The sequence below is a fragment of the Trachinotus anak genome, unplaced genomic scaffold, assembly GCF_046630095.1.
Source record: "Trachinotus anak isolate AG129_WGS33_773 ecotype Australia unplaced genomic scaffold, CSIRO_AGI_Tana_v1 ptg000030c, whole genome shotgun sequence".
NCBI classification, from domain to species: domain Eukaryota; kingdom Metazoa; phylum Chordata; class Actinopteri; order Carangiformes; family Carangidae; genus Trachinotus; species Trachinotus anak.
Window position 1 is genome coordinate 508149 of NW_027273881.1, and position 17625 is coordinate 525773.

Genomic DNA, 17625 nt, shown 5'->3' on the forward strand with positions numbered 1-17625 from the left:
TGCTGAGATTTTCTCAGTTGAAAGTTGAGTTAGACTGAGAGCAGGTGGTGGATTCCAAAAATTATCAACTGTAGAAAATAAAACTGTGGTTATTTTGGTTTTCTGAATTAATCGTCTCTCTTTCCTGACGACGTAACTGTTAATTAAAACCCTATGTTTAAAATTATACAAGTGAACATGTGATTTGCTTTTCCTCTGTCCTCTCTCAGCTTTTCAACAGCTTCTTTTTCCATGGTGATTTGATTTGTGGTGTTTTTTGATCAGGAGAAACTGAATCTAAAGAGAATCTTAAATTATGATTGGAAGCAACAAGGTCATTGAATAAGTCAGTAGTGGATGGAGGAAATGTGTTCAAATGATTTGCTAATTATGGTCACTGATAATGCTGCACTTCACATCAACAGTCTCTGGATGTAAAAACAGTCGTGTTCAACAAAGACAAGAAACAAGTGAAATGCCAACATTAAAACCTCTAGTAAACAAAGCCCAGAGTATTTCTGTGGATCAGCTGTGAATGACAGCCAATGAGAGAAGAGAGGAGCTGATGAAGATGATGACGCTCTAACCAGCCCTGGGTTTTACCTCTCAGGCTGAACTAAACCTCTGATTGGTGGAGGTTGTTCTGGCTCCTGAAACTCTACTGCCCCCCCCTCACTGTGTCGGTGAAAGTTTAACTACATTTGAATTTACACTGAATTATTATTCTGCTACAAACAGCAGAACTAAACACCAGTCAAATATAAGGCTATAAAGAACAGGAAGTAAATATAAAAACATTATTTACCACACAGAAGGATTTAAAGTTCTGTTAATTAATGATGAATTAAACCAATGATTCTTGTTGACTTATCATTAAGATATATAGACATGCTCATATAAAAAGGCTGGGAGATATGACTAAAAACCTCATATCTCAACAGGCTTAAGAGAAGCAGTAAATGTGAAATAACAATACAATACTATGAAAATGTAACAGTAACATAATGAGTAGATTTTAACTTTAACTAACTTTTTACTTTTAGAGTAAAAAACTTTTTTGGTTTCTATTTGCTGCAGGGGCTGGTTACAAATATTTAGCATATTCAACATTATGAATATGATCATTTACTATATCTTCTATAAAGTATTATTGAATATATCAATAAGATGGAGGATAAAAACAACATGTTCCTCCTGTACAATAATATCTTGTAAAGTTCAACTGAAGAACATGAGGCTTCAACGTCTGAGTCAAACTAATCTTCAGAGTTCAAGTCATTTTACTGTGAAATTCCCTCTTTGTGAAGCTCAACAAGGAAACTGTTCAGAGCTGAACTTGATGAGCTTTAAGTCCAGAGACACTGATGATGCTCCGTCAGATCCAGAGGAACACACAGGGATGATGGTGGACTGGACTCTGTGTGTGACAGTGGAGCTGTTCTCAGATCAGTTCAGACTGCAGCACTGAGAGTCATCTCCACTTCTTCTGGTTCCTCTGTCAGTCACTGCTGGATCAAGCTCTCCTCTCCTCTCTCAACACCCCCATCTGTGTAGAGAAGAAGAAAGCAGAGGAGATGAATCAGTGTTTACAGAGACTCACTTCATCAGTCAGTGATGCAGCAGGGACTTCAGTCCTGTTCAGACCAGATGTGCAGCAGCTGCTTCCTCTCAGCTCTCATGTTAACGTGTTGGAGTGAACACACTGAGCTGGAAGCTCACAGACCTGCAGAGACGTTCAGCATCAAGTCTGTTCACTCTGCACATTTCACTCAGTCCACAGTGGAAACAAAGTGCTGAGTCAGCAACAGGTCAGTGATGGATTCACTCCTGTTACCTGTCAGCTGATGTCACTTTAAACACAGAGTCTCTGTGTGTTGATCAACATGTGAGCTGCTTCTGAAACATCACCTGACTGAACATGGAGGCTGTCACTAAGAGCCAGGGACTGTCAGGCTCCATCACACTGATCTCAGAGCTGTGACACAGATGAAGCTGATCAGCTGTTTAGTGTTGAAACCAGAGAACAAACAGTCTCAGATCAGACTGGACAGTTTGATGAATGAGGACACTGTCTCTGTCCATCTGTGAGGCTGTCAGCTGGAATCAGCTTTATTTCCTGTACACATCAACACAACAACAACAGTCGTCTTCACATCAACTCACACACATGATCACAACAAGCTTGTGGCTGCTCTGATTGGCTGACTGTTGTCTCTCTCTCTGTCTTTCTGTCCAATCCTGAAGCCTGTCCCCGTTCTCCTCTCACAGCTTCACTGAGGAAAGCAGCCACTGAGGAGGTTGGAGGTTCACAGGAAACAGTGGATCTTTGCTCTGATACTAACTGTGTTTAGTACAATACTGCTGAGAGCAGCATGGACTGACTCCGCCTCTCTACTGACCTCAGAGTCTCCAGTCTACAGTCTGGACTTTTCTTGAGACCACGGAGATCCTTCAGGTCTGGATCCTGCAGGTCCTGGTTTCTACTCAGGTCCAGTTCTCTCAGATGGGAGGGGTTGTACTTCAGAGCTGAGACCAGAGAAGAACAGCTGATCTCTGACAAACTGCAGAGACTCAATCTGAATAAAGAATCAAAGATGTGAGTTTAGGAGACAAAGTTCCTGCTTGAAACCACAAAGAGTCAAACAGACAAAGTAAAAACAGCTCTCATTAATATTCATGACAACATGCTGCTGCTTCAATAAAGACGTAGTGACTCCACCTCTTCAACTCTGCCAGCTCCACCTGTGGCTCCATCTATACAAACTCATGTTGTGCAGATTCTACTAAAGATCCTCAAGTTTTCAAAGACAACAAACATGTCAGGCTGAAGTTTGGAGACATGAGAACAAATGTATAGAAATATATATTAAATTGACTAGTTGATGGAACGGCAGAGACACAGACACCTGGTGACTGAGCTCAAATATTTAACACAGTCAAACCTACAGGATTTAAAGTGATGAAACAACCTGTTGCTATGACAACTTGGCTTTGAATACTGGAGTCAGTACAAACATCACAGAGCCTTATAAAGGTGTTGGGACCATCAGCTATTGATTATAGATCAGTTATTGTCTGACAGATTCAATGTGTTTCTGTTGGTGTTTGAAAAAGTCATGAGGTGAAAGTTGAAGAGAAACAGTCACTGGACTAAAAGCAGAGAAGAAGAAAACAGACTTTACCATGAAGATCCTCAGTGTGGATCAGTATAATATCAGCCTCATGTCTGCAGCTCAGTGTCAACACAACTTTCACATCACATTCATCTCAGCACAGAAAGAAAACATGGAGTCTGACCTCAGAGTCTCCAGTCTACAGTCTGGACTCTGCAGAAAACCACACAGACCCTTCACTCCTGGATCCTGCAGGTCCTGGTTTCTACTCAGGTCCAGTTCTCTCAGATGGGAGGGGTTGTACTTCAGAGCTGAGACCAGAGAAGAACAGCTGATCTCTGACAAACTGCAGAGACTCAATCTGAATAAAGAATCAAAGATGTGAGTTTAGGAGACAAAGTTCCTGCTTGAAACCACAAAGAGTCAAACAGACAAAGTAAAAACAGCTCTCATTAATATTCATGACAACATGCTGCTGCTTCAATAAAGACGTAGTGACTCCACCTCTTCAACTCTGCCAGCTCCACCTGTGGCTCCATCTATACAAACTCATGTTGTGCAGATTCTACTAAAGATCCTCAAGTTTTCAAAGACAACAAACATGTCAGGCTGAAGTTTGGAGACATGAGAACAAATGTATAGAAATATATATTAAATTGACTAGTTGATGGAACGGCAGAGACACAGACACCTGGTGACTGAGCTCAAATATTTAACACAGTCAAACCTACAGGATTTAAAGTGATGAAACAACCTGTTGCTATGACAACTTGGCTTTGAATACTGGAGTCAGTACAAACATCACAGAGCCTTATAAAGGTGTTGGGACCATCAGCTATTGATTATAGATCAGTTATTGTCTGACAGATTCAATGTGTTTCTGTTGGTGTTTGAAAAAGTCATGAGGTGAAAGTTGAAGAGAAACAGTCACTGGACTAAAAGCAGAGAAGAAGAAAACAGACTTTACCATGAAGATCCTCAGTGTGGATCAGTATAATATCAGCCTCATGTCTGCAGCTCAGTGTCAACACAACTTTCACATCACATTCATCTCAGCACAGAAAGAAAACATGGAGTCTGACCTCAGAGTCTCCAGTCTACAGTCTGGACTCTGCAGAAAACCACACAGACCCTTCACTCCTGGATCCTGCAGGTTCTGGTTTACACTCAGGTCCAGTTCTCTCAGATGGGAGGGGTTGGACTTCAGAGCTGAGACCAGAGAAGAACAGCTGATCTCTGACAACCTGCAATTCCTCAATCTGAATAAAGAATCAAAGATGTAGATCAATGATTAATAATCAATCAGATTTGTCCTGATCAATGAACTTTGTCTAAAATGAGCAGAGTGACTTTGTCTTTCTGTTATTGTGGATCATCATCATGTCAGTACAACACAACATTGTCAACACAACAGTTGTGTGTGTTGTGTTACAGATGAAAACACACACACACACAGTTTGATCAAACAGACATTAGTCCTGACACTTCACTGAAATCTACTGAAAACAAGAAGATTGTTTCTTCACTTTCTTTGGACAAATATTAGTTGTGAGGATCTTGTGTATGTTGTTGTGATAAAAATGAATTGACTTGAACAACTAACACTGGACATTTTCTACAGTGGATTTAGAAAACATGAGTCCTCTGACTGAGAGAAATACGAGTGTGTGAGCTGTGAAGGTTCATTTAGACCGATTCTCTCCTGTACATCTTTTTGAGCTCACTTCAATTGTTTCTTCATCTAAACCATCGAGTTGTCTTCTAGACCCCGTTCCAACAAGGTTGTTCAAAGAAGTTTTTCCCTTAATCAACACCTCTATATCAAGTCTGATTAACTTATCTTTATCAACTGGTTATGTACCGCAGGCTTTTAAAGTTGAGGTAATTAAACCTCTACTTAAAAAGCCTACTCTTGATCCAGATGTTTTAGCCAATTATAGACCTATATCCAACCTCCCCTTTATTTCCAAAATCCTTGAGAAGGTTGTTGCAAACCAGTTATGTGATTATTTGCACAGAAATGGTTTGTTTGAAGATTTTCAGTCAGGTTTTAGAGTCCATCACAGCACAGAAACAGCTCTGGTTAAGGTTACCAATGATCTCCTCATTGCCTCAGACAATGGACTTGTCTCTGTACTTGTCCTGCTAGATCTTAGTGCTGCATTTGACACCATCGATCATAAGATTTTATTACAGAGACTAGAGCATATGGTTGGCATCAAAGGAACCGCACTAAGCTGGTTTAAGTCATATCTGTCAGATAGACTCCAGTTTGTTCATGTTAATAATTACTCTTCTATCATCACAAAAGTCAGTCATGGAGTTCCACAAGGTTCTGTGCTAGGACCAATGCTCTTCAGTCTATATATGCTTCCTCTAGGAAACATTATTAGGAGGCACTAGATAAATTTCCACTGTTACGCAGATGACACCCAGCTGTACTTATCCATGAAGCCAGGTGAGACTAACCAGGTAGCCAAGCTTCAGGTCTGTCTTAAGGACATAAAAATCTGGATGACCAGTAATTTCTTACTCTTAAATTCAGACAAAACTGAAGTTATTGTAATTGGCCCAAAACACCTCTGGGATACACTATGTGATAATATACTGACTCTGGATGACATCACCTTGGCCCCCAGTGCTACAGTCAGAAACCTTGGTGTCATTTTTGACCAGGACTTGTCCTTTACTTCACATATAAAGCAAGTCTCTAGGACAGCCTTCTTCCACCTGCGCAATATTGCAAAAACCAGACCCATTCTGTGTCTAAAGGAAGCTGAAAAACTAGTTCATGCATTTGTTACCTCAAGACTGGACTACTGTAACTCTTTATTGTCAGGATGTCCCAAAAATTCAGTAAAAAGCCTCCAATTGATCCAAAATGCTGCAGCATGAGTACTGACAGGAGCTAGGAAACAAGATCACATCTCTCTGCTAGCTTCTCTGCATTGGCTCCCTGTAAAATCCTCCTCCTCACCTACAAAGCCATTAATGGTCAGGCACCATCGTACCTTGGAGAGCTTATAGTTCCCTATTTTCCCAATAGGACACTTCGCTTTCTAAATGCAGGTCAACTTGTGGTTCCCAGAGTTTGTGAGAGCAGAATGGGGGGCAGAGCCTTCAGCTATCAGGCTCCTCTCCTGTGGAACCAGCTCCCAGTGTGGGTTCGGGAGGCAGACCCCCTCTCTACCTTTAAGATCAGGCTTCAAACTGTCCTGTTTAGTAAAGCTTATAGTTAGGGCTGGCTCGGGTATGTCCTGACCCATCCCTTAGTTATGCTGCTATAGAGCTAGACTGCTGGGGGATTCCCATGATTCACTGGGCGCTCTCTTTCTATTTCTGTCTCTCTCTCTCTCTCTCTCTCTCTCTCGATTACTTTATGCCATTAACTTTGTATTTTATTTCTCTCCCGTAGTTTGTGCTTCTCCTCTCTCTCCCTCTCTCTGTCCTCATTCTGCAGGTCTCTCTGCCTCTGGAGCAGCAGGATCCAGATCCACCACTACTCATCTTTACTATTAACCACTGTTACCTGTCATTACTATTGATAACACCATTACCTACACAGCTGTTCCTGGTCTTTCTCTCTCTTTCTCCTCTCTGCATCCCCACCCCCTCTTTTTTATCTCCTCCTGAACCCAACCGGTCGAGGCAGACGGCCGCCCACCCTGAGCCCGGTTCTGTTGGAGGTTTCTTTCTGTTAAATGGGAGTTTTTTCTCCCCCCTGTCGCCAAGCGCTTGCTCTTTGTGGGAACTATTGGGTTTTTCTCTTTAACAAAGTAAGGTCTTGACCATACCCTGTAAAGTGCCTTGAGATAATGTATATTATGATTTGGCGCTATACAAATAAAATTGAATTGAATTGAACTGAAGTGAACAGACATTATTCATGACAGGTGAGTGAAATGAGCTGAAACTGAAGAATCATTCTCAGTCTGAGAGAAGAACAACTGGAAACATGAGACAACAACTATTTACAATGTCATTCATTCATTCACAGTCAATGGATTCAACTTGTGTGTGAAGCTTCATTAGCTGTGGATTCAAGATATAAGATCTACAACAGTGAACTGACCTCAGAGTCTCCAGTCTACAGTCTGGACTCTGCAGAAAACCACACAGACCCTTCACTCCTGGATCCTGCAGGTCCTGGTTGAAGCTCAGGTCCAGTTCTCTCAGATGGGAGGGGTTGGACTTCAGAGCTGAGCCCAGAGAAGAACAGCTGATCTCTGACAACCTGCAGTCCATCAATCTGAATAAAGAATCAAAGATGTAGATCAATGATTGATAATTAATCAGATTTGTCCTGATAAATGATCTTTGTCTAAAATGAGCAGAGTGACTTTGTGCTTCTGTTATTGTGGATCTTCATCATGTCAGCCTTCTACACACATCATCCAAATGTCAGCACAACATTCATACAGCTGTTGATGTGAACACAGGTTGATCAGCTGCTGCTGACCTCAGTTCAGTCTGTAATCAGAGGAGAATCAGAGGATTCACGTCTGTTTAGTCTGTTCCCTCTCTGACACTACAGACATCAGCACAGAAACAAAACACTGAGGACGTGAACAAACAGTGAGAACTCAGTCACACTGTTCAGAACAAACATGGTGGAGCAGCTTCAATGTTCCAAAGTCACCAAACAACTGCACAATGTCACATTTACAGGAGGAGGGAAAATATTTCTCTGTGTCCACATCTTTAAAGAAGAACTTGTGTTACTGTTGAGAACTTGAGGAGGACGAGTGCTCGGCCTCAGTCTACCACCGGTGTTACAGCCCATTCTGTGAGCCGTCAGATTCTGTGACCTGCAGCAACAACCAGTTCACCTTCAGGTAACGTTCAGAGCCTCCTGCTGGAAAACACCACAGATTTATTCAGCTGATCTTCACTGAATGAGGAAGTAGAATTCATCTGATTTTCACATCAACCCCCCAGTGAGGAGCAGACTGAGTGAGGACGGGGTTAATGAAGGTCACAGAGCAGAGATCAAACCTGTGCTCACAGTCCTACAACCCTTCAGCTCAGCACAACGTCCACGGTTTAGGTCTGATAGTTGATGAACAGAGTTTCTCTGAGTGTCAGTGTCAGTCTGCTCTGGTAACTGCTCCTGAACCACAGTCACATGACCACTTGTGTTATTCATGTGATTAGAAGAAGCTCCATTCTTCAAGATCAAGTCTGACCTTTTGTTGTGTTCACACACAATCAACTAGATATGACATGAAGGACACCTGGAGCGCTTTGAGTTCACAGTGCACAGGTTCAGAGAAGCACAACGTGGACTTGAAGAGAACAGAAGTGAGAGCAGCTCAGTTCAGGTAACAGGGACCAGACTGATCTGCCAACAAAACCCCTACAGCCAACCTCCCCTGGAGCTCAGCTTTCAGAGCAGGCTCCTCTGCCTCTGCTGCCAGCTCTGTGTATCTGAGCTGTTTCCTCTCAGAGGCCGTTTCTCCTGCGTCCTCCCATGGTACTGTCAGCTCCACAACATACACAAGCTGCTGTGTTTCTGACCACAACACAACATCTGCTCTCAGATCAGTGGCAGCTGTCTCCTGAGGAACTAGGAGCTGTTTTCCTGGATCTCCTCTGATTGGCCAGTCCCTCCCTGCCTTCAGCTGCATCACGCCTGTTCAAAGCTGCTTCCTGAGTCCTTCACCCTCACCAACAAATCAAATCCATCTTGTCTCCTTCTGCCTCCGGTGAGTTCACCTCTGAGCTCTGACTCTCAGTGGCTGCTGGGAGACACCTCAGCACCTGCTGATGTCTCCAGGTGTGTGGGCCTGGAGACAGGCTTGTTTTAGCCCCTGATAGAAGGAGCCACATGAAGCTCCACCTGAACATAGAGGACATGTTGGCTCCTCACCTGTTTATTCACTATGATGTTGGGGAGGTGGGAGCTGCTCATAAATTGCTCCCAGCATCAATCTAATCCTTCCTGCCTCCATGTCCCAGCTGAGTTTCCTCTTGTCTCCACTTTCCCGCCTCAGCCACTGGCCCTGCTTTGATCTGGTTTGTGTTGCAGTCTGAAGGTCTATGGCTTCCCATGATGCTGCAGTGCTGACATCAACACACAACAACAGCTGCAATATTTGTTGGTTGCAGAGAGCTGCAGCTTTGCTGGTGTTCAGATCAGCAGCAGCAGCAGCAGAAGATCTGTGAGACTGTTGCAGTTTGATTCTCATCAACTTTCTGATTTTAACATCAAACTCTGTCAATTCTCTGCTGCTCTGAATCACAAACACTGTGACTGCTCTCATCCAGGGGCCGAGTGGGACCCTTCATTTTACCTGGAGATCACCAGTCCCAGCTGTTAATAACACACAAAGACAAACAGCAGCTAACACAAGCACAGGGCTGCTGCCCAACAACTAGCAGCTAGCTATACTAGCCACATTTAATATGAGCTGAGCTAGCAGCTAGCTACAACGCCCCTGCTTAGCATTTCAGCTGCCGGCTCTTTACTGGATGTTGAATCTCTCTGTGATTGTGGAACATTTCTCTGCTTCCTCCTCCAGTATTTGTTCTTCTTCATTCTTCTCTGCTCCACCTTTCTCCTTCTCTTTCTGCTGCTGCTTCAAACCAATGTGAACAGTGAACACACACGTTCCCTGATAACACCAACACGTCTCTGATGACTCTGTACCAGCCCCACTTCACAGCTCTTATTGGTCAGCAGCCGACCAATCACAGTTCAAGGCACACCGGGATTGTACCACCTGAGGAGGGGTCGCTCATTTACCCCCCTACTGCAAATATAGACTTGGTAGCGTCTGACGTGCTGGGAGAGACAAGAGGCTGCGAGGCTCAGTTCAGACTGCAGGATGGTGCAGCGAGGTAGACCACTTTTACATAACACAATATTATTAGTCTACACAATAATCAGTCCGGCCCTGGTCCCCAAACGGCCCCCGGGGATTCTCCTGACCCTCCCCATCACCACTCTGCTCCTGGTCTCATCTTCCTTCTTTCTCTTCACTGGCTGATTTTTTAAATCCTCACACAGAAATCCTGAAATTGAACCAACCAATGAAAAACTGGAACTTCACAGATTTGAACTGAATATAAAACTACAACAGCTCCAGTCAGTGAACTGACCTCAGAGTCTCCAGTCTACAGTTTGGACTCTCCAGTCCAGCACACAGCTGCTTCACTCCTGAATCCTTCAGGTCCCAGTTTCCACTCAGGTCCAGGAGTCTCAGATGGGAGGGGTTGGACTTCAGAGCTGAGGACACGACTTCACAGTGAGTCTCTGTGAGTCCACAATGAACAAGTCTGTGATGAGAGAAAATATAAAATGTGTTAGAATAAAATCAGACAGTTTGTAATAAAAGACACTGAAGTTAAAATGCATCTGATGAGAAAAGATGATGATGTGATGAACATCTGCTCTTCACATCTGTGGCTCAGCTCATCTTATCTGACTGTGTTTGACATGAAACAATAATTCTCATCACTCTCTCTCAGACCTGCAGAGTTTCATGGGAATCTTTGTTGTGCAGATGAAGGAGGGAAAATGATGTTACATTTCTGCTTCCATCATACGATTTGATCCAGAGTCAGAATCTTGTTCAGAAAAACAGTTTTATTCTCCAGTGTTTTTAAACTGACTCCAGATTGCTTGGCTCTGCTGCCTCTCTGTAGAAGTCAACACACACCACTGCATAAAACACATCTGGCTCATTGTGGTGAATCAGTGGCAGCGCCCATGTTGATCCATGAACAAACTGTCCTCAGTAAAACACTAGTGATCAACACTTTGTGGACTCTACAGTTACAACCTGGAAGCATCTGCTCCGTGCAGGAGCAGAGCAGTGTCCAATCACAAAGCAGCAGAGTCTGATCATCTGTTTTTCACAGAAGGTCCTCACAGAAACATGACACTGAGCTCTGGTGTGTAGAAGAAGACTGAATCCTCCCATTCTGCTCTGATAGATTCACACCTGTGTTCTTGGCTGAAGCTGAACATTTCCTGATACGACTCTCCTCTACAGCAACAAGAGAGAAAACACCTGGGACTTTCTGTCTCATTCAACACAATCTATGGAAAGACTTTAAAGCTCCACCATGACACTTGAAAAAACACAAGTTCACTCTTCAACATGAAAAGTTCAATAATCAATAAAGCTCAGCCTTGATCAGGTCAATACACTCAGGGGTTTACATCTCCACTCTTGGTCTGCTTCACTGCATTCACTGTTCACTGTCAAACACTGATGAATGTTGTCATAGAAACCTCATGAGTCCTGAACACAGACCTCCACAGATTCATCACTGCTCTCCTGTAACACTGTCACAATGGACAGTTTCAACAAAGCTGAACCAGAGACATCTTCTTTTTTCATTCACAAATTCTCCTCCAATTTTCTCCTCAGAAGAACCTGCTGCCGACATTACCCACCATGCACCTCAACCACCAACCTCGGCTATTAGATTAATGTGTGTTACGCAGCAGAGATGAGGGGGTGACATCACCTGAGGACATTTATCAGACTGCACAGCTGGAGACACTAAAGATTTAATACTACTGTTTTCTCATATGCAGGTGTCCTCCCCAACACCTGGAAACACCTGGAAACACCTGGAAACACACACTGAGGTGTAAGATCAGTGGAGCTGCTTTAATTAGTTTCATCAGGAATTAAACCAAAAAGACTCAAAACAACACAGAACATTAACAAATCAATGAAGCATCTAACAATTATTACAAATAAACACAAGTGTTTTCATGAACTTAACAGCAACAATCACAACCAACTGAAACATCTACATTTTGGTGCTCACAGCATTTACAACACCTCCAGAAAAAAACACAACTGACCTTTGAGTGTTTCAAAGTAAAACTAAAAATAATGAGAATAAATGAAAACTGTGTTTATCTGAATTTGACTCAACTACTGATCTAATCTACTGATTGATAATTATATTGATCATGTCTGGACTCACTGAGCCTTCCTGCAGTTCCTCACAGCTGGGATCAGTCTCCGTCGTCCCTCCACTGATGTGTTGTACTTGTCCAGGTCCAACTCATCCAGAACCTCCTCTGACATCTGCAGCATGTAGGCCAGAGCTGAGCAGTGGATCTCAGAGAGTTCCTTCTCTGATCTGGTCTCTGACTTCAGGAACTCTTGGATCTCCTGATGAACTGAGTGGTCCTTCATCTCCATCAGACAGTGGAAGATGTTGATGCTTCTGTCAGGAGAGATTTCATCACTGTTTATCTTCTTCAGGTTGTTGATGGCTCTCTGGATGGTTTTTGATCTTTTCTTCCTCTGACCCAGCAGACCTCCTAGGAGTCTCTGATTGGTCTCCAGAGAGAGGCCATGAAGGAAGCGAACAAACAGGTCCAGGTGACCATTTTTACTTCTGAGGGATTTCTCCATGGCTGCCCTCAGGAAGACATTCAGAGGTAGATGATGACTATTATGGTTTCCAAACACCCCAGAAACCTTCTTGAACAATGACTTTGGAGTTGAGTCCCTGTGTTTGTCATCTTGTCCCAGGAAGTTCTCCAGGACCTCTGTGTTCCTGTTGGTGTAACAGTGGAACACGAAGACTGCAGCCAGAAACTCCTGAATGCTCAGATGAACAAAGCAGTAGACTGTTTTCTGGAAGATCACACTCTCTCTTTTGAAGATCTCAGTACAGAGTCCTGAGTACACCGAGGCCTCTGTGACATCCAGACCACACTGCTCCAGGTCTTCTTGGTAGAACATGATGTTTCCTTTCTCCAGATGTTCAAACGCCAGCCTCCCCAGCTTCAGAAGAACTTCCCTGTCAGCCTCCATCAGCTCCTGTGGACTCATCAAATGTCCCTCATCATACTTGAGCTTCTTCCTCTTTGTCTGAACCAGCAGGAAGTGTGAGAACAGGTCAGTCAGGGTCTGGGGCAGCTCTCCTCTCTGCTCTGTAGTCAACATGTGCTCCAGAACTGTAGCAGTGATCCAGCAGAAGACTGGGACTTGACACATGATGTGGAGGCTCCTGGACTTCTTGATGTGTGAGATGGTTCTGCTGGACAGCTCTTCATCACTGGATCTCCTCCTGAAGTACTCCTCCTTCTGGGCGTCAGTGAAGCCTCGTACCTCCGTTACCCTGTCAACACATGTAGGAGGGATCTGATTGGCTGCTGCAGGTCTGGCAGTGATCCAGACCAGAGCCGAGGGAAGCAGGTTCCCCTGGATGAGGTTTGTCAGCAGCAGGTTGACTGATGACGTCTGTGTGACATCAGACACAACCTCCCTGTTGGTGAAATCCAGTGAAAGTCTGCTTTCATCCAGGCCGTCCAAGATGAACAGAGCTTTACAGACAGCCAGCTGCTCTGCTGTGACCTTCTGTAATGTTGGATGGAAAACATGGAGCAGCCTGAGAAGACTGTACTGCTGCTCTCTGATCAGGTTCAGCTCCCTGAACGAAAGCAGAACCAGCAGACTGACATCTTGGTTCTCCAAGCCCTCTGCCCAGTCCAGACTGAACTTCTGCACTGAGAAGGTTTTTCCAATGCCAGCGACGCCGTTGGTCAGAACCACTCTGATGGGTCTCTGTTGGTCAGGTAAGGCTTTAAAGATGTCGTGGCACTTGATTGGAGTGTCATGGAGGGTCTTCATCTTGGAAGCTGTCTCCAGCTGCCTCACCTCATGTTGGGTATTAACCTCTTCACTCTGTCCCTCTGTGATGTAGAGCTCAGTGTAGATCCTGTTGAGGAGGGTTCCACTTCCTGTTCCATCACTTCCTTCAGTCACACGTTCACATCTGCTCCTCAGACTGATCTTATGTTGATCTAAAACCTCCTGCAGACCACTATCTGCTGAAAGAGAAGAGACAATGTCAGACTGAAGACAGAGAATCTGAGAATCTGCTGATTATTTTCTTCAGCTACAGAAAAACTAAAGAGCAGCAAAGAAAAGCTTTTTAATGTTGTGCTTTTTAGAATCATCTGAAATGTCAGTGCTGTGTGATAGAACAACTGACACTGGAGAAAACAACAGGTCCTGGTTTCAGACATGAAGACATCAGCAGACACATGTTCAGTCTCACTTTGTACAGTGCTGCTCTGACTGGCTGTCTGCAGTCCAGGTCTGGTTCTGGGTCTTTGTCCACACTGGGGACAGGAGGGGTCTCCTGAAGACCCAGACTGGTCCCAGTATGAGGTGAAGCACTGTCTGCAGAACCAGTGTCCACAGCTGGTAGAGACTGGATCCTTCAGGACGTCCTGACACAGAGCACAGCAGGACAGCTGCTCCTCCACAGAGACACCACTCCTCTTCCTCCCTCTGTGAAGACATTTCTTCATCACTAACATGTCACAGTCAAATATGTCTAATAACTGAATCATCTTCAGCTCAGTTTACAGTAGAAACTGTCTCTTACTGTGAGTCTGAGGGTCCAGGTTCAGGACTGAGGTCTGGAGGATCATCTTTGGACCAGTCACTCTTCATAGACAGACAGCTGGATCCTGGAGACTCTGCTCTCAGTCTGTGGTTCTGACCTCTGAAAACACAAACATGTTTTTATTCATATCACATGGATCACTGATCAATTCTCTGATGACAGAGTCATTGTGGGAACTCTCAGCTGACGTCCTGCAGTGACGTCACCATCCAGCACTGCACACTGTACTGAAGGATGGAAGCAACACAGCAGCATCCAGAAACAACACTGTTGTGTCAGTCAGTCATTAAATGTGTCCAGTCTCCAGCTGTTGATGACCTGTCTCACATCAGCTCTAAAGAAGCAGAGTGATACAAAGGTAAGATGAGAGGATCAGATGTCTGTGACCCCGACACTGCCACTGCCACAAATGAAGACAAAACGACATCCTGACTAAAACTAATGGCTGCTGATGTGTCTGCTCTTCTTCTCCATATTGATTCTTTCTCTGGAGTTCAGCTTCATTTCACACAAGGAGGCCTGTGTGTTTCTACATGACTGTGACAACAGCAAACACCACATCCTGCTGCAGGCTTCATCTGACCATCACACAACTTCACTGACAAACACACAGTTTGTCAGAGTTACATCTGCACAGATATCAGTGATGGTAAAGACAGTCTTGTGTGTAATTAAAGGATCATTGTGCTGTTATTCTACATGTTTGTTCTTGACAACAAACCCCATGAAAAGAGCCAAACCAACAGTGTGTGAGTTCGTCTCTCAACACTTTGTGACTTCCCTCCTCTGTCTGTGGCTCTCAGCTCTGAGCCCATTGGTTCCCTCTGAAGACTTAGGACCTGTTTTAACCATCTTGACTTATGGAGCCAGAGCATTTAGGACGTGTCATCATCCACTTTTGTTAGTTTAACAGTGAACAAACAGTCACAGCACCAGGCGCATGCTTCAAAAGGGTTGTAATTAGTCTCTTCATTAATCATGGGTTTGGACATAACATGTAATAAACCAATCAGAGAGATCTCTCCCATCCCCTTTAAAAGCCAGGTGCACCTGCACCTTGGTGAATTTCTCTGATAACGGTGGATTTAGCAGGTAGTAAGACAGAGCTCTGCTCTGCAGAGGAAACTGCTGGTGTGCAGAGTGAAAGTGCGAGCAGACATCTACAGCTACAGCAGGATTCCACCAAACAGGCCCGGCTGAAAAATATTCACCTGAAGATCCAATGCATGTTTTTGTTCCCTCGCTTTCATATTTTACAGCCTCAGCTGAAACTGAATTAAATGATTTAGAAATTAACATCAATCAGTCAACAATGCTCCTGACCTCACCTCATTTTAACACCAACACATATTAACAAAGACACTGTTTTCAGGACTGTTTTCATATAACATTGTCAGAAATACATATTTTAAAAGTCAGAACTACACATTTTATCCATATCTGTTTCCTTCCCACTGAATTACAAAATGACCTCCACAATTCCGCCTTTGCATTTTTTATGGTTCTCCTTACACTTGCTTTTATGTTCAATAAGCTTCTGAAAACTCTGATTCCTTCTCAACATTTTAAAAGTTTTATTTCCAGCCTTAGTTGCTTTATCACATTCCTTTGTCCACCAAGGTTCTTTGCAGCCTCTAAAACAGCTTTACAAACACAATCATTTACATCATCAACATCTTCACTACTATCAGTTGTTTGCATGTCTTACTCACTGATAGATCTAAATGTTTCCCAATCAGCTCTACTGAACGACCATTTCTGTGACCCGTCAGTGTCACATGTTCCCAAACTCAGTCCTGCTTCTATCACTATGGGGTAGTGGTCACTTCCTACAGTTGTTCCTCTAACTACTGATGAACCATGAACAAACATCTACCAATGAGTCTGACACTAGTGTAAGATCTAATGATTCTTCTGTTACTTCTGTCATTGAAGCTACTAGGTTTTTATTCTCCATGAACTCTTCATCACCATTCCATCCTCATCATTATTACTGCCCCATAACGAGCTATGGACATTAAAATCATGTATCACATCCAATTCTCACTTTTACTAGAAGCACAGACTCCTGAAACTCCAGAAGCACAGACGAGCTATCAATCTGTTCACCGTTACCTGTTTTCAACAATCTCTTTATCCTGCTCACCTCACCTCCACTAGAACTCCGTCTGAGTCTGTCCAAGTCTTCATGAACAGGAATACCTGTCATCACTCATCAGTTATTTGGAAAAGCTTTATTTTTCTGTTCTTCTGTTTTACAGGTTATTAACAAGTTTCCATCACAAAGATCTGAGCCATTTCCTCCTCTCCTAACTTCTTGTTTAATTCCCTAGACAGTGCTCTCAGACCTAGACTCACCTGCTCTTCTTCCTTCCTGAACTGAAGGATTATTTTAAAATCCTCCCTCACCACCTTGTTGTGAACAACTCTCCTGTCTTCATGTGAATTGATCTGCCTTGACTTCATCTTATCTGTTCTGCCCCTGTCCTCGTCCTCTCCTACTAGAAACTGGAGTCCAGTCATCCAACTCCACATCATCATCATCATCATCATCCTCTTCATCCACCTGAGTTTCCGTCCTGATCCAGTCACAAACCAGTTTCTGCCAAACGCTGAGTCCAGAATCCAGAAATCATTGTCAAACACCAAAAACATTGTTTAGAATCAACTCACCTGCTACATCACGTCCACCCTTCTCCACCCACTCCTCTTGAGTGTGGATGACGCCGGATTAAGTTTTTATTTTGGTACGTCCTCTGACCAGCAGTGTCAATTAACATATTAGCGAAATATTAAGTTTCACCAATATTTAGATTGAACATTTAAATTTTGATTAACTAAATGTGGTGAAATGTTGTTATTTCAGTATGAACCACTTTACAATCAGCGACCCATATTACACAGAGCCTGAAATCTGTATAAACAGCTGACAAATATCTAGTTTGATGTTAAAGAGGCTCAGTCATTTCCTCCAACAGCTGCTCACTGTAGTTTGGATCAAACTAACTGTGGAGAGTGAAGCTCTGACATGTGAAGCTCATCATTCAGGCTGTAAAATGATCCTGCAAAGTGTGGTCAACTCTGTTAGATCCCAGCTCATCCAGGTTCACCAACACACTGCTCTCTTCTTCTGTGGCTG

General features: G+C 43.6%; 4 protein-coding genes across 12 annotated transcripts in view; 3 read left to right on the top strand and 1 right to left on the bottom strand.

Moving 5' to 3' along the window:
* Positions 1 to 17625, top strand: part of LOC139612045 (NACHT, LRR and PYD domains-containing protein 12-like) — a 606901-nt gene that overhangs the window by 500180 nt on the left and 89096 nt on the right. The window lies entirely within an intron of this gene.
* The window catches only part of LOC139612048 (protein NLRC3-like), a 133223-nt gene that overhangs the window by 111760 nt on the left and 3838 nt on the right, over positions 1 to 17625 (bottom strand). The window contains exons 5-12 of one of the 6 annotated variants that reach the window (XM_071467185.1): positions 14466 to 14585; positions 14133 to 14368; positions 12042 to 13902; positions 10194 to 10370; positions 7165 to 7341; positions 4175 to 4351; positions 3277 to 3453; positions 2379 to 2555 (exon numbers count right to left, since the gene is read on the bottom strand). The exons of the other annotated variants lie outside the window; for them this stretch is intronic. Coding sequence (XP_071323286.1) covers positions 2379 to 2555; positions 3277 to 3453; positions 4175 to 4351; positions 7165 to 7341; positions 10194 to 10370; positions 12042 to 13902; positions 14133 to 14368; positions 14466 to 14585 — 3102 coding nt within the window. The remainder of the gene's footprint in view (positions 1 to 2378; positions 2556 to 3276; positions 3454 to 4174; positions 4352 to 7164; positions 7342 to 10193; positions 10371 to 12041; positions 13903 to 14132; positions 14369 to 14465; positions 14586 to 17625) is intronic. 6 annotated transcript variants of the gene reach the window in all.
* The window catches only part of LOC139612057 (protein NLRC3-like), a 129758-nt gene that overhangs the window by 29100 nt on the left and 83033 nt on the right, over positions 1 to 17625 (top strand). The window lies entirely within an intron of this gene.
* Positions 1 to 17625, top strand: part of LOC139612061 (protein NLRC3-like) — a 127427-nt gene that overhangs the window by 26561 nt on the left and 83241 nt on the right. The gene's annotated exons all lie outside the window — the stretch shown is intronic.